The sequence below is a fragment of the Hyla sarda genome, chromosome 5 (assembly GCF_029499605.1).
Source record: "Hyla sarda isolate aHylSar1 chromosome 5, aHylSar1.hap1, whole genome shotgun sequence".
Taxonomy (NCBI): domain Eukaryota; kingdom Metazoa; phylum Chordata; class Amphibia; order Anura; family Hylidae; genus Hyla; species Hyla sarda.
In genome coordinates, this window is record NC_079193.1 from 304,462,889 (window position 1) to 304,478,457 (window position 15,569).

A 15,569-nucleotide genomic window follows, 5' to 3' on the forward strand; every position below is an offset into this window, starting at 1 on the left:
TTGAGGGGGCGTGTCGGTCGCCGCCTCGTGCGGGGGTCGACACCCGCTAGCTCGGCGGAGAGCCGGGGCCCCGTACAGAGAGATAGCGGGGGACCCCAGCGGTCGGACCCCCCGCGATCTCAAACTTATCCCCTATCCTTAGGATAGGGGATAAGTTTTTCACCACTGGACTACCCCTTTAAGTTGTGGGTGACCTGTAAAAGTAAAACTCAACCATTGGAATCAAAATCTATGATAATAAGCAGCACAGCTGCAAGGAATATCACCAACACATATATTCAAGGAATATACTCAATAAGAGCATACAGGCTACCATGTCTACTAACTTGCATTATGCCCGTAAACTGAACGCACAGTCATAAAACATAAGTCTGGGCTAGTCCATTAGAGAAGCATAGGGGAATTGAAATTCACTAAAAGTTAAAAGTTAGAAGGATGAATTGCAATATATAGTGTAGGTCCTCTTCATGCCTCCAATACACCTATGACCCACGGAGGCATGGACTCCACAAGACCTCTGAAGGTGTCCTGTGTTATCTGGCACCAAGACGTCGGCAGCAGATACTTTGAGTCATTTAAGCTGTAAGGTGAGATCTCCATGCATTAGACTTGCTTTTCTGGATTGAGATGTGGGGAATTTGAAGTCAATACCTAGTACCCTTTGTCCTGTTCCTTAACCATTTGAGAACAATTGTAGCCTGGAAGCATTATCCTGCTATAAGAGGCCAATGCCATTAGGGGATGATATTGCTGTTAAGGGGTGTACGTAGTCTGCAGCACTGTTTAGGTAGATGCTGTGTGTCAAAGTAACACCCACATTAAAGGGGTACTCTGGTGGAAAACTTATATATTTTTTTTAAATCAACTGGTGCCAGAAAGTTAAACAGATTGGTAAACTAAATAGTGGTAAGACGAGAAAAGAGAGAGCACACAAGAGACGACTTCACCTTGGCTAGGATGCAGTGCAGTCTCGGCAACCTATATAAGCATATCCTGCAGGGTGCACAAACGTAAGTATGAAGTATCAAATATAGACAAAAAGAAAGGCACGCATGTGCACTCACTGCTCAGCGGAGACAGGTCGGTATGAGAGTCCGGTTCACGGGGAGCTGGTTCACAGCATCAGCGCAGGTGTTGTGGCGCTCAGAGGCTACGCCGGCCGGCAGTTTCACACGTGAATGCGTGCTTCTTTCGGCCACCATGCCCAGTCAGAGGCTATATGCCCAGCAGAGGTGAGTGTTATGAGTGTTAGGCTCAGAATGTTTGTTAGGGTGCCATCCGAAATGAGGCCACCTCCGCGTGGTGGATGGGGGGACACATTTTGATCAAAAAGAGCCTCCATTTTTTGACCAAGAGTGCAGCTGCAACCTTATTTTTTTTGTATAATTTACAAATCTGTTTAACTTTCTGGCACCAGTTGATTTAAAAAAAAAATAATAAAAATCCACCGGAGTACCCCTTTAACAAAAGGGTTTCCCATCAGAACGTTGCTCAGAGCATCATACTGCCTTTTGATGCTCATGTGCCTATTATAGGTGCTTTCAGCAGTGGACAGAGCTCAGCATGGGCACTCTAACCATCTGCTGCTACATTGCCCCATATACAGAAAGCTTTGATGCACTCGGCTTTCTGACACCATTTCATCTTAGCCAGCATTTATTTTCTTTTTCACAATTTCTGCTACTGCAGCTCTTCTGTGGGTTCAGACCAGACATGCTAGCTTTTACTCCCCGTGTGTATCACGCAGCCTTGCCCGCTAATAACCCTGTTACTGGACCACTTTTGGAAAGTACTTACCACTAAACATTAGGAAAACTATAGTGATCATAATTTCACCTTTGTCAAAGTTGCTCAAATCCGTACACAGCAGCGTATTGAAGCCTTAGGGTAATACACAGATTTCTGTAAGGCTCTGTATTGTAGAGATGCAGTGACTCTGTACTGCCTTGTTAAAGAGGTACTCCGGTGGAAAGCTATTTTATTTTTTTATTAACTGGTCCCAGAAAGTTAAACAGATTTGTGAATTAGGTAATAGTGAGACAAGAAAGGGGAGAGCACACAAGAGGCAACTTCACCTTAACTAGGATGCAGCACGGTCTTGGCAACCTATTACATCTACTGCGGGGTGCGTATACAAAGGTATGAAGTATCAATATGAACAAATAAAAAGGCACGTATGTGCACTCACCGCTCAGTGGAGACAGTTCAGTGTGGGAGTCCAGTTCACGGGGAGCTGGATCACAGCATCAGAGCAGGTGGTATGACGCTCAGAGGCTACGCCAGCCGACGTAGCCTCTGAGCACCATACCACCTGCGCTGTTGCTGTGATCCAGCTCCCCGTGAACCAGACTCCCACACCAAACTGTCTCCGCTGAGTGGTGAGTGCACGTGTGTGCCTTTTTATTTGTTCAGATTTGTGAATTACCGTATTTTTCGCCCTATAGGACGCACCGGCGTATAAGACGCACCCAATTTATAGGTGCAAAATCAAAAAAAATTAAGATTTTTAACCCAATAGTGTTCTTCAACCTGCGGACCTCCAGATGTTGCAAAACTACAACTCCCAGTATGCCCGGACAGCCAACGGCTGTTGTAGTTTTGCAACATCTGGAGGTCCGCAGATTGAAGACCACTGCATAGGAGGTAATACTCACGTGTCCCCGCCGCTCTGGACCCGTCACCGCTGCCCTGGATGTCGCTCCATCGCTGTCGCCGTGTCCCCGTCGCTCTGGAACGTCTCTGCTGCCGGCCGGGTATCCTCGCTCTCCGTCGCCGTCATCACGTCGTTACGCACGCGACGATGTGATGACGAGGAAGGAGAGCGCCGGCCATACAGGGGATCCCTGAACGGAGAAGACACCGAGGAGGCAGGTAAGGTCCCTCCCGGTGTCCTGTAAGCACTAACCCGGCTATTCAGTCGGGCTGTTTGGGACCTCCGCTGTGAAATCGCGGCGGTCCCGAACAGCCCGACTGAACAGCCGGGTTAGTGTCACTTTCCCTTCAGACGCGGTGGTCAGTTTTGATCGCCGCTTCTGAAGGGTTAATACAGGGCATCACCGCGATCGGTGATGTCCTGTATTAGCCGCGGGTCCCGGCCGCTGATGGCCGCAGGGACCGCCGCGATAGGGGTGTATTCGCCGTATAAGACGCACCGACTTTTTCCCCCCAGTTTTGGGGAAGAAAAAGTGCGTCTTATACGGCGAAAAATATGGTACTTCTATTTACAAATCTTAATCCTTCCAGTACTTATCAGCTGATGCTCCAAAAGAAGTTCTTTTCTTTTTGAATTTATGTTCTGTCTGACCACAGTGCTCTCTGCTGACACCTCTGTCCATTTCAGGAACTGTCCAGAGTAAGAGCAAATCCCCATAGCAAATCTATCCTGCTCTGTGCAGTTACTAACATTGACAGGGGTGTCAGCAAAGAGCACCGTGGTCAGACAGAAAATAAATTTAAAAATAAAAAACCTTCCTGTGGAGCATGCAACAGCTGATAAGTACTGGAAGGATTAAGATTTTTAAATAGAACTAATTTACAAATCTGTTTAACTTTCTGGCACCAGTTGATTTAAAAAAAAAAAAATGTTTTCCACCGGAGTACCCCTTTAACCCCTTAAGGACCAAGGACGTACCGGTACGTCCTTGGTCCTGCTCTTCCGATATAACGCGGGGTTACACAGTAACCCCGCGTCATATCATGGCGGGCCCGGCGTCATAGTGAAGCCGGGACCCGCCTCTAATAGCGCGCAGCGCCGATCGCGGCGCCGCGCGCTATTAACCCTTTAGCCGCGCGCTCAAAGCTGAGCCGCGCGGCTAAAAGTGAAAGTGAAAGTTCCCGGCTAGCTCAGTCGAGCTGTTCGGGATAGCCGCGGCTAATCGCGGCATCCCGAACAGCTGACAGGACAGCGGGAGGGCCCCTTCCTGCCTCCTCGCTGTCCGATCGCCGAATGACTGCTCAGTGCCTGAGATCCAGACATGAGCAGTCATCCGGCAGAATCGTTGATCACTGGTTTCTTATGAGAAACCAGTGATCAACATAGAAGATCAGTGTGTGCAGTGTTATAGGTCCCTATGGGACCTATAACACTGCAAAAAAAAAGTGAAAAAAAAAAGTGAATAAAGATCATTTAACTCCTCCCCTATTAAAAGTTTGAATCACCCCCCTTTTCCAATAAAAAAAAAAACACAGTGTAAATAAAAATAAAAATAAACATATGTGGTATCACCGCGTGCGGAAATGTCCGAATTATAAAAATATATCATTAATTAAACCGCTCGGTCAATGGCGTGCGCGCAAAAAAATTCCAAAGTCCAAAATAGTGCATTTTTGGTCACTTTTTATATCATTTAAAAATGAATAAAAAGTGATCAATAAGTCCTATCAATGCAAAAATGGTACCGTTAAAAACTTCAGATCACGGCGCAAAAAATGAGCCCTCATACCGCCCCATACACGGAAAAATAAAAAAGTTATAGGGGTCAGAAGATGACAATTTTAAACGTATTAATTTTCCTGCATGTAGTTATGATTTTTTCCAGAAGTCCGACAAAATCAAACCTATATAAGTAGGGTATCATTTTAATCGTATGGACCTACAGAATACATATCAGGTGTCATTTTTACCGAAAAATGTACTACGTAGAAACGGAAGCCCCCAAAAGTTACAAAACAGCGTTTTTTTTTCAATTTTGTCGCACAATGATTTTTTTTCCCGCTTCACCATAGATTTTTGGGCAAAATGACTGACGTCATTACAAAGTAGAATTGGTGGCGCAAAAAATAAGCCATCATATGGATTTTTAGGTGTAAATTTGAAAGAGTTATGATTTTTTAAAGGCAAGGAGCAAAAAACGAAAATGCAAAAACGGAAAAACCTCCGGTCCTTAAGGGGTTAAGCGCCAATTGTATGCTTCTAGTTGTGAATAGCTCTGTACATACAGCAAGTGATAGAGAAATCCACAATTGTTTTTGTCATTTGTATAAAAAGCTCTGCATGCCTCTATATAAAACCAGGGGCAGATAAATGTACAGTATAAGGCCCTATGCACCACTATGGGGACCTATATTAGCTCTGTGCAAAAGACACATAACTTCATAACTCAAAAACTGCAGTGGTGTTTGAAAAGTAGGAAATGTTTGTTGTTGAGTCTTCGGTCCACAAGATGTTCCTAGTTATTTATTCTTAGAAATCAAAAGTGATATTCTAGTTTAATAAATATCACATGAATACATGTTATAACTATATTCTAAGAATCCCTGCTCCCCACATCCTTCTACCTGCATCCCACACAATTCCTCATAAGATTCATTCCGGCAAGTTCTCAGATCTTCAGATTTATTTATCCTTAAGACACTTGTAGAATTTCCATGAGTACATGTAGATGGTGTACTGCCATCTAAAATATTATAAAAGTAGCATTATTTAATTTTTAGATGGGTCCTCTTCCTTTTTGGTTTCACTGACACACATTAGTCATGTATCAAGGCTCTTCTATGGTTCAGAGGTTGATATACACGATAGCTTCCTCCAATAGGTGGCACTTAAAGGAAAACTCCTGTACTTAAAGAGAATCTGACAGCTAGTTTACCCACACTAAACTCAGTATACTGGGTTATAGTGCAGGTGAACAGCTGTAAAATGAGGGGTTACTCACTAAAATCTGTTGGTTAAATGCAACATTCTTCATGTGAACAGCTTTTTTCCTAATGCGCCCCAGCACACATTGGAGGCAGGGAGCCGGCTGGCTAAGCTCCGGTGTCTCTTCCATATTCCCCCATTGGCCATGCATACATATGAATGTAGGGGGGGGATGGGGGTATATGGACGAGACATGGGAGCTCAGCTAGCCAGCTTCCCGCCTTCAATGTGCACTGGGACACATAAGTAATAAAGTTGTCTAAAGGAACAATGCAGCATCAACCCAATGGATTTCAGTGAGTAACTCCTCATTATACAGCTGTTAACCAACACTATAACCAAGTATATTAGGTTTAGTGCGGGTAAACTAGCTGTCAGATTCTCTTTAACTTCTTATCCCTATTCACAGGAATAAGTGTCCGATTGTAAGGGGTTCAACCACTTGGACCCCACTCTCTCCTGCCTGACACCCCCCGCTCTCCTCATGTACATAGCTTGTGTATCTCCAGATGTTCCATAGAGAAGCATGGAGGGGGTGTGACACCTCTCTGTGCATGGAAAGCCAGAACACCGGGCAGGAGATCATGGGGTTTCAGCAGTTGGACTCCCTACATTCAAACATACTCTGTACCGGAGTTCCCCTTTAAAAGACAGTTTATTATTTTTTTTTTTTTTTTTTTTGCAGAGTAGCTACCTACAGTAGGTGGCACTAGAGAGACAGCTTTTTTTTTTTTTGAGGACAGCTAATTTACATACCAATTAACTTAATACTATCTATACAGATATGTAATGACTCCACTTTGAATTTTCTGATAGCACCAACACACAAGAGAATACAGGCACCAACCACAAGAGAATACATCAAATAATGAACAGATATTATTGAAACATAAATATAAAAGATGATAAAAACATAAAAAGGATATCAGGCACAAGACTAGACTCAAAGCAGATAAGGTGGTGATGACAATGGGAATAAACAGAAACATGTGCCAGGGAGGTAAGAAAATATAATTAGTAGCAGCGTCCCCCTGACGAAGCCCTAGCGAAATGTACGTTGGGGTACACAGGTGGTTTAACTCAGGCAGTGTACATGGCAGGTATTCATATGTCTTTTTTTCTCTTTTGAGCTCATTACTTATGTTTGTAGGTAATGTATACATCATGTGTAGCCATTAAAATTTGCCGTCTCTTTTTTCTAATCATAAGTCTAGTATTAATGTATGGTAAACCTGTATTAAGAGTGTTGACACGGCTTTTCTTACCTCCCTGGCATATGTTCTTATTTATACCCATGGTTTTTCAGCTGCCATCACCACCTTATCTGCTGTGAGCCTAGTCTAGTGTCTGATATCCTATCTATGCTCTTTATCTGCTTTTCTATGTATGTTATCAATAACATTGTTCATTTTTTGATGTATTCTCTTGTGGTTGGTACCTTGTTTCTTCGGGTTGAATGTTTATGTGGCCCAGCTTGCAGTTTTTAATTGCTGTTTTTCGTTTAAGTAATAGAAATAACATAAATCATCCAACACTGTTACCTGTATATTCCAGCAGAGCCAACAGTATGCGTGTTTCCACTTCTAAAACAAAAGACAAATTTTGAGTTAGACCCCTTTTTCTCTACATCTTCTTGATGTAATCCTTGTGAGACATGGCTGGTTACTTATTAAGCTGTTATATTTCCGAACAAAACTCAAGATTGCACTCTCTACATGTCCTGAGCATTTGTTGGAGCTCATTTTATCTTGTTTATCTAGATGTCAGGATCAGCGCAACGCCTTTTAATGGAGGGCTAATCATAAGAAACTTTTTGATAGTTTAGGGCATTTTCTTTGAACTGTAGATATGGAGCTATGGGAAATAAGCTAAATTAGACTGCGGAAAGTAGATAACTTGCTTTAATCGCTTTAGGATTTCGCTAAAATAAACATGCTCGTAAATCTTCTGGAGAATCATTCCCCTGCCATCAAAATAAATTACAGAAAAAGCTGATGCTGCATTCTTCTTGGAATAATTCTTCAGTGTTGTAAGGATACTTTCAGCTGACCGCAATAAAATGTCATTTTTCAGATATGGCAAATATTCTGTATTTCACAACAATAAACCCCCGGATTAAGCCATAATTGAGCCCTTAAGGTTTGAAAGAAAAATGATGGGACTTTAGTCCATTGACATAGAAGGTCATTATGGTACTTACGTAGTATTAATATCATGAATACTGAACATGCATGGCTTTTTGGATCATAAACGACTCCTTTGAGTTACCATGAATTATGATGGAAATAAATGTGTATTCTGAGTTATTTAAAGTCAGAATAAATGGAAATGAGAGGAAATGCTTTCCATATTTCAGAATGAAAGAAATAGAGGAAGAATGGCTATACCTTGGTCTCTACAGCTCAGTTTTAGACATAACTTCATTCTAATAGATAAACAGAGTAAATGAAGTTCTTCTATTTTCTTATTTAGGACTGTGGCCTCTTCAACGAAAGCTGCCATTATCTATTTAAAGCCATGACTGTCAGATCTGTGTGCTTTGTAATTTTTGTTTCTACAACCCTGGTGCCATTAGTTTCAACACCCAATATGCTTATTACTGCTTTAAAGGGGTACTGCGCCCCTGGACATATTATCCCTTATCCATAGCATAGGAGATAAGATTTGGTGTCTATGTTACTATTAATAGTGGCAGGGCTAATATCTGAATTATAGTCAGTTCAACTTATGTACGAGTATTTTATTGTCATCTAAAAACTAGAATTTGCAAAGGAAACTCACCTTCAACAAACTTTTTAATGTTCTGTGCGAGAATGCGAACACTACTGGGCAGATTCCAAGGGTCCTGTTTAATGTGAAGTCGTAACCGCTTTGGACAGCTTAATTTAGGTTCCATTTCCTGCTGAAATTCTGCAGATGCAAGAGTGACATTTCCAATAGTCGGATCTCAATATAAACAATAAATCTATCTGTGCTAACATGATGAATCATCTTTACTTTATAGCTTTGAAGTGTCTATTTATACGATGCCTTCAACCTGCCGGTCAAATGTATGGTTGCACCAATGTCATCATACTTTGCAACACAGAGGCATAACTTGAAGCTTCATCTCCGAATGCAAAATATGCAATTACCAATTTACAAATGCGCTACATATGTATCCCTATCACCCTTGTTATGTATCTCTTAGGATAATTTCTCTATTCTTTTCCCAGCACTGTAAATGAGTTGCCTCCCAGTTTAATCTACAATAATAAAATCTTCTAATACAGTTGGCAACACTCTTAGGGTAGAGCCACACTGCCATATGTTGCTGTGTATTTTGCTGCTGCATATTTTCCTACCCATTGGATAGCAAACGTAGCTGTGTATTTTGCTACCCATTCATTTCAATGGGCAGGAATATATGGAGCAGCAAAACATACATTATATGGTGTTTCTAATGTTAGAATCATAGTCTTTATGTGCCTTGCCTCCAGCTCACCATAAGTCTAACAACTTGTACTTTAAATAAGGTAGAAAATCCCACATTGTTAGGACTATTCAATAATGGAGATAGGAAGATATACCGTGTGTAGCTGTACCTTGTAAACTCCGGCCAGGTGTGAAGTATTTCGTTTGCTCAAATGCTCTGGCTACGGCCGGTCCTCTTAGAAGATTAGTTATTGATTCCACCTGGTGGAAGACAGAAGATTTTTAATGCAACTGATTAAGGAAGATAAATTATGTGCATCCTAATTTATCTAGAAGAATGTGAATGCATCAGAATACTTAAATGGTAACTCTCATTAAAACTAATTTTTGCTATAAAAAAATAAAAATATTTCTAATATACTTTGTTTAAAAAAAAAGTTTTCTATGTTTTCTTTGTGCTTAAAAAAGCTCAAGAGCACATTTTCCTCCATCTTATACACAGACTTTGGACCGAAGCCCAAACACAGAAAATGCAGCCTGGAGTGCTGAGGGGGGTGTGTCCAACCAACAGCATATGGCAGTTAAGTGTGAGAGGAGCTATGATTGGATGAGGCTGGACACACCCCCCTCAGCACTTCAGGCTGCACTTTCTGTGTTAGGGCTTCGGTCCAAAGTCTGTGTATGAGATGGGGGGAAATGTGCTCTTGAGCTTTTTTAAGCACAAAGAAAACATAGAAAACTTAATTTTTTTAAACAAAGTATATTAGAAATATTTTTTATTTACCATAAGGAGTGCAATAGCAAAAATTTGTTTTAATGAGAGTGACAACTTAAAGTTTTTTAATGTTATCAATAAATGTTTTTATTATTGGTTATGGTTATGTTACTGAGCTGTTAGCATAAATAATCTCCAATGTTCCTCTCTCTAAATACACTAATATAAAAACGGTTCTCCCTTTTAGGACATATGGATATCGTAAAAGGGCCCTCCACTCAGGAACCCATCTACCATTGCTGGAGAAATGCTGAGAGGAAAAAGCATTTGCTCCAACAGACAACCAGTAGGAAAATGTGGTGTCCCAGAGCAGGGTCACCTTGTGCTACCATGAACACTGTTCAGGTGGCTATTGCCCAAACTCAAATCTATGTCTTTAAAGTCTTCCTATGAAAATGCATTTTATTCTGTCTTTATTTGTTTATTGCATACACTGTCCTTAACAGCAATGTAGGGGTTAATGTCTGCACCCACAATCCTGTGTAAAACTGGTTAGATTTAACCGTTCATCCAATCAGAATGAAGGACAGTCTTGTCTCCACTCCAGTCCCCAGGGACAAGAAAGGAGCCCAAAGTACATGTAAGAAATTCTGGCCTTGGCCAGAGAAGAAGCAACACCTCACTGCTGCAGCTCAGTGGGAGTCTACCTCCAAGCACAAGATTTCAGATTCATGCATAGCGGCAACCTTCCTGACAAATCTGATTGCATAGGTAAAACCTGTGGAGCTTTAGGGACAATAGCAAAGCTGCCGAGTTATCCAGCAAAGAAGGACTAGGATTAGGTATCCTCTCAGCTGGCCTGTCTCCCTACTTGATGCCCCCAGGGCAGTGGGATCTCGATGCAACCCAAGGGATTGGTGGTAAGGGAAGGAGACTTTGCCACAGACAACCCCCCTATAAAGACCCCTGTGGTACACACCCTCACTGAATAGCTGCCAGTGTAGGAAACCAGCCTCAAGCCTACAGTTTAGTGTAATGAAATATTTACAAAAATGTAAATAATTACTCACCTGACTGAAAAGATGTTCTAGGCAGCTGTGTAATTTGTCCTGTTTCTCATGAGAAATCCGTACATTTAAAGGCATCTCATCTCCTACAGTAAATATGTTTAGATATAGTTAAAAATGACTAAAATAGCAAAAACATAAAATATTATAATTTTTTATAGATGATGTCCCATAAAGATCCCTGGGACCCAGACCATCCATTTATTACAATTTATTACATACCGTATATACTCGAGTATAAGCAGAGTTTTTCAGCACGATTTTTCGTGCTGAAAACACCCCCCTCGGCTTATACTCAAGTGAACTCTCCGCCTTTCAATCCCTTCTTAGTGGTCTTCAACCTGCGGACCTCCAGATGTTGCAAAACTGCAACTCCCAGCATGCCTGGACAGCCATCGCCTGTCCGGGCATGCTGGGAGTTGTTGTTTTGAAACATCTGGAGGTCCGCAGGTTGAAGACCACTGCGTCCTTCGTCATCATCCAGAACTCCCCCCCCCCCCCTTTAGTTTTCTTCTCTCCTTCCCTCGGTGGGAAGGAAGGGTGAGCTGGTCTGGGCAATCTATGCTGCAGGGACAGTCCGGTGGGGAGGGTCAGTCGTTCCGGGCTGTCCATTTTCACCGGCGGGGCCCTCTTCTCTGCTCCGGGCCCGGCCCCAGACTAGTGATGTTGCCTTGACGACGACACACAGGGACGTTCATGCGCAGGGACGAACGTCCCTGTACGTTATCATCAAGGCAATGTCACTAGTCCGGTGCCGGGCCCAGAGCGGAGAAGAGGGCCCCGCCAGTGATAATTGACAGCCCGGAACGACTGACCCTGCCCACCGGACGGTCCCTGCTGCATAGATGGCCCGGAACAGCTCACCCTTCCTTCCCACCGAGGGGAGGTGAATAGAAAACTAAAGGGGGGGGGGGGGGTCTGGATGGTGATGAAGGCCGCAGTGGTCTTCAACCTGCGGACCTCCAGATGTTTCAAAACTACAACTCCCAGCATGCCCGGACTGCCGATGGCTTTCCGGGCATGCTGGGAGTTGTAGTTTTGCAACATCTGGAGGTACGCAGGTTGAAGACCACTGGCATTGACAGGCGGTGATGATGAAGGGGGGGTGTGGAATGATGACAGGGGGATGATGACAGGCGGTGATGATGAAGGGGGAGATGATGACAGGCAGTGATGATGTAGGGGGGGATGATGACAGGGTGATGATGACGGGGGTGTTAATGACGGGGGTCTTGATGATGAAGGGGGGGATGATGTATTTCCCACCCTAGGCTTATAGTCGAGTCAATAACTTTTCCTGGGTTTTTGGGGTGAAATTAGGGGCCTCGGCTTATATTGGGGTCGGCTTATACTCGAGTATATATGGTATTCTATGAATGGCTGACATGTAATACATCTCCACTGTTTCAGTCAGAACCTCTAGAAAAAGTTCCTCAATTTACTTCTATGCAAAACTGACTGTAGTCAAAACTGATATCTCAGTTTTTTTACATGATTTTTTTTCAAACTTTTTTCAACTGATTTCTGATGATTAAATAAACTGGATAAACAAATTATCATAAAACATAGTTCCAAAAAGTTCCCCAAAACACTCAACAAGATTTTTAAAATGATGCGATAGACAAAGGTTCCAGATCAATGAACTTTCTCAACTATCTGACACTAATTAAATAATCAAAATGAGGGTTTACCAGAATCCATGTCATCACTGTGAAGGTAGGAACTACATTGGCTGCTGCAGACACTCGTGAATGACGCGATGGAGTTTCTGTTGCTGTTACAATCACTATAAGAATAAGAGACATATCTATATATGAAGTTATTATTGAAGTCTAAATATTCTAAAATCATTTCTACAAAATTCTGTCATTTAACTATCAGCAATACTAAATAATAAGTAAAACCAGAACCATGGTATACATTTGTTTTATTTTATGTAAACAACATTTTAGAGATAGAATGTAAAGTGCGATCACTATCTCTGTGTTAAGGTTTCATGGCAATTTGGTGGTAACAGAAGTCAGCTACAGATTCTTTACCTCTCCCAGTAAATAATGTAGGTACAGTGAGTGTCTTTCCATTAAAATTATTTTACTTACAGATAGTACTACTGCCTCCTAGTAAATATCTGTAAAATGTTTAAATAGTACTGTCATGGTAGTATCTGCAAAATGTCACACATCGAGCTTCATTTTCCCTGTAAATGATGTAGGTACAGATATTACAGTATCCTTGTCTTTCCCTGTAAATTGTGAATAGTTTTATTTACATATATCACTAACTTCTTGTCTCTTCTAGTAAATGATGTAGGCATAAATATTTGCCCATTGCTATCTGTAAATGGTTTACAGATATTACTGCTTTCATATACTGTCACAATACTATATGTAAATTGGCACAGATAGTACTACCTAGATTGTTTTTCCCTGTAAGTCATTAAAGCACAAATATATTTGTCCATAACAGAAGAAAACTCTTGTGGCACCATAGGATCAAACACGTTCTTCTTTTACTGCGATCATGGTCACAGAAAAGCAGACAAGGAGACTGCCGCCTGGACATGACTTAGTGTTAGTGAGCCGTGAAACAGCTGTTTCCTGGTATACGATCACGATAAAACAAGAAAGTGTTTGACACTATGGTGAGTGCCATGAGAGTTCTCTTCTCTTATGGGCTTTAATGTGGATATTGTTGAGCACCACTCACAATTATTATTAAATTATTATTATTAAAGAACTAAAATTATTAAAATTATTATTAAATTATTATTATAACATTATTATTATAAAATTATTATTATTAATATATATATATATATATATATATATATATATATACGGGATGAGTATTTAACTCAGGGAGAGTTCACCACTCCTGGTGTGACGGAGCTTTCACACCAGGAGTGATGAACTCTCCCTGAATTAAATACTCATCCCGTTTAGTTGTTCTAAGGCCCGTCCTCTCAGCCAAGCCAGATTACCCTGCTCTGTACTGATGAGGGGCAAGTACCCCGAAACAGCTGTCTGCAGATGGGTGCTCTTTCCTTCTGGAGAGAGAGTTCTGGCTTGGCGTTAACCCCGATTAGCTTTTTATATTCCGTAACTGGAGCTAAGCTGATACCAGGGAACATCTGAAAAGGTGATGTAATGAGCTGATTTGCATATTCCCATATATATATATATATATATATATATATATATATATATATATATTGTAGTATAATGCCGGTCTGTCATGTATATTTTTGGCTTTGGAAAAATATTACTGCCTGTCTATTTTTATCTGTAAATGATTTAGTTGCAGAGACAGTTTTGCCTCTAGGTTTACCCCTGCAAATGATGTTGGAATGTTGGTACAAATAGTACTGCTCCAATTTCTTCGCTGGCAAACAGATATTACTGCCTCCATCTCTCACTAAAAATGATGAAGTTCCACATACTACTATAAAAATCCTAGGTCCCTGAATTTCTGATAAAACAATTAATTTATTTATATCAGAACAGTTTGCAAGCAGCAGTGTAATGGTTACACCGGTCCTTTCTTAAGCCAAGACAAACACAAGCCTGGTGCTTGTTCTAACTCAAAAGACCCAGTGTGGCAGAATTGGTGTTGCCTGTATACTTGACACCATGATGACATAAATGAATGCAAAATTTTATTGGAATCTCTGTTAGGCTGGGTTGGCATATGTTCAGCATCTGGCATAGGTGAACTCAGCCTAGATCTCGACATAACTGATGTAGTCATCAGTCGTTTGGCATCCGATGTCCATTGTTTCTGGAAGGGGGGCAGGGGAATCCAAAAAGCTGTTTTCCCCTGTCCAGTATCCTCTAGCGTGTCCAAACATCCGGTGTCAAAACTGAGATGCTGGATGATTGTGAACTGTCCAATTCAAATGAATGGGATCAGTTCTAGCATCAGTTTCCCTCCAGTGCACGCCAGAGGGAAACTATGCTGGACGCCTGATTTATGTGAACCCAGCCTTACCTAGGAATTTATGCCAAGTCACAAGAGAAGCAAGATTTAAATCAGCACTGATATGCATCCAATTGTAATGAATTGTGTGATAAGAGTTATATAGATATGCTGTAGCTGAAACCGGGATAGTGGGAGGTGCTTATGCCGAACAAAAGAACCTGTGTGAATCCCAGGCTGACAGATCGTCACCGACAAGTCGTTTTCTCTTTGAGGGGGGGGGGGGGGGCGGTGGATGGTCCGGGGGGAGCTCAGACGCTGGCCACAGACCGTATCACGCCACTTGGTGCTTTGTCAGGCCTGACAAAGCGCTAAGTGGCGTGATACGGTCCGTGGACAGCGTCTGAGCTCCCCCGGACTATCCACCGCCCCCCCTCAAAGAGAAAACGACTTGTTGGTGATGATCTGCCAGCCTGGGATTCCTACCAGGTGAGTGCTACGCTACCTATTGTCACGTGTTTATAGTTACCTAGGAATTTGTTTGCTGTAAAAGTCTGCACCAAATGAATCAAAGAGGACTTCAAGTGGTCAAGGGATTTGTATTGGATGACAGCACACATTGTACAGACTTGTCTAAGAGGTCTAAGGACAAATTATGTTGGCTTAGACCTCTCTGTTTACCTTTGTAAATAATGTAGGCAATAAATAAGAAACCAGTTAGGGAAAAGAAAAATCATGGCTTTGAAATTGCAGAAGGTGAATATCTTAGAATGCAGGGAGGTGGGAGAGAATAAAGTTTTTTTTTTTTCTATTTTCATAT

The 15,569-nt window shown here is 41.8% G+C and overlaps 1 protein-coding gene across 2 annotated transcripts in view; it reads right to left on the reverse strand.

The window, feature by feature from the left end:
* The window catches only part of PREX2 (phosphatidylinositol-3,4,5-trisphosphate dependent Rac exchange factor 2), a 367,011-nt gene that overhangs the window by 71,960 nt on the left and 279,482 nt on the right, over positions 1-15,569 (reverse strand). For both annotated transcript variants that reach the window (XM_056522123.1, XM_056522124.1), the window contains exons 27-31: positions 12,526-12,620; positions 10,838-10,920; positions 9,223-9,313; positions 8,420-8,548; positions 7,180-7,221 (exon numbers count right to left, since the gene is read on the reverse strand). In XM_056522123.1, coding sequence (XP_056378098.1) covers positions 7,180-7,221; positions 8,420-8,548; positions 9,223-9,313; positions 10,838-10,920; positions 12,526-12,620 — 440 coding nt within the window. The remainder of the gene's footprint in view (positions 1-7,179; positions 7,222-8,419; positions 8,549-9,222; positions 9,314-10,837; positions 10,921-12,525; positions 12,621-15,569) is intronic.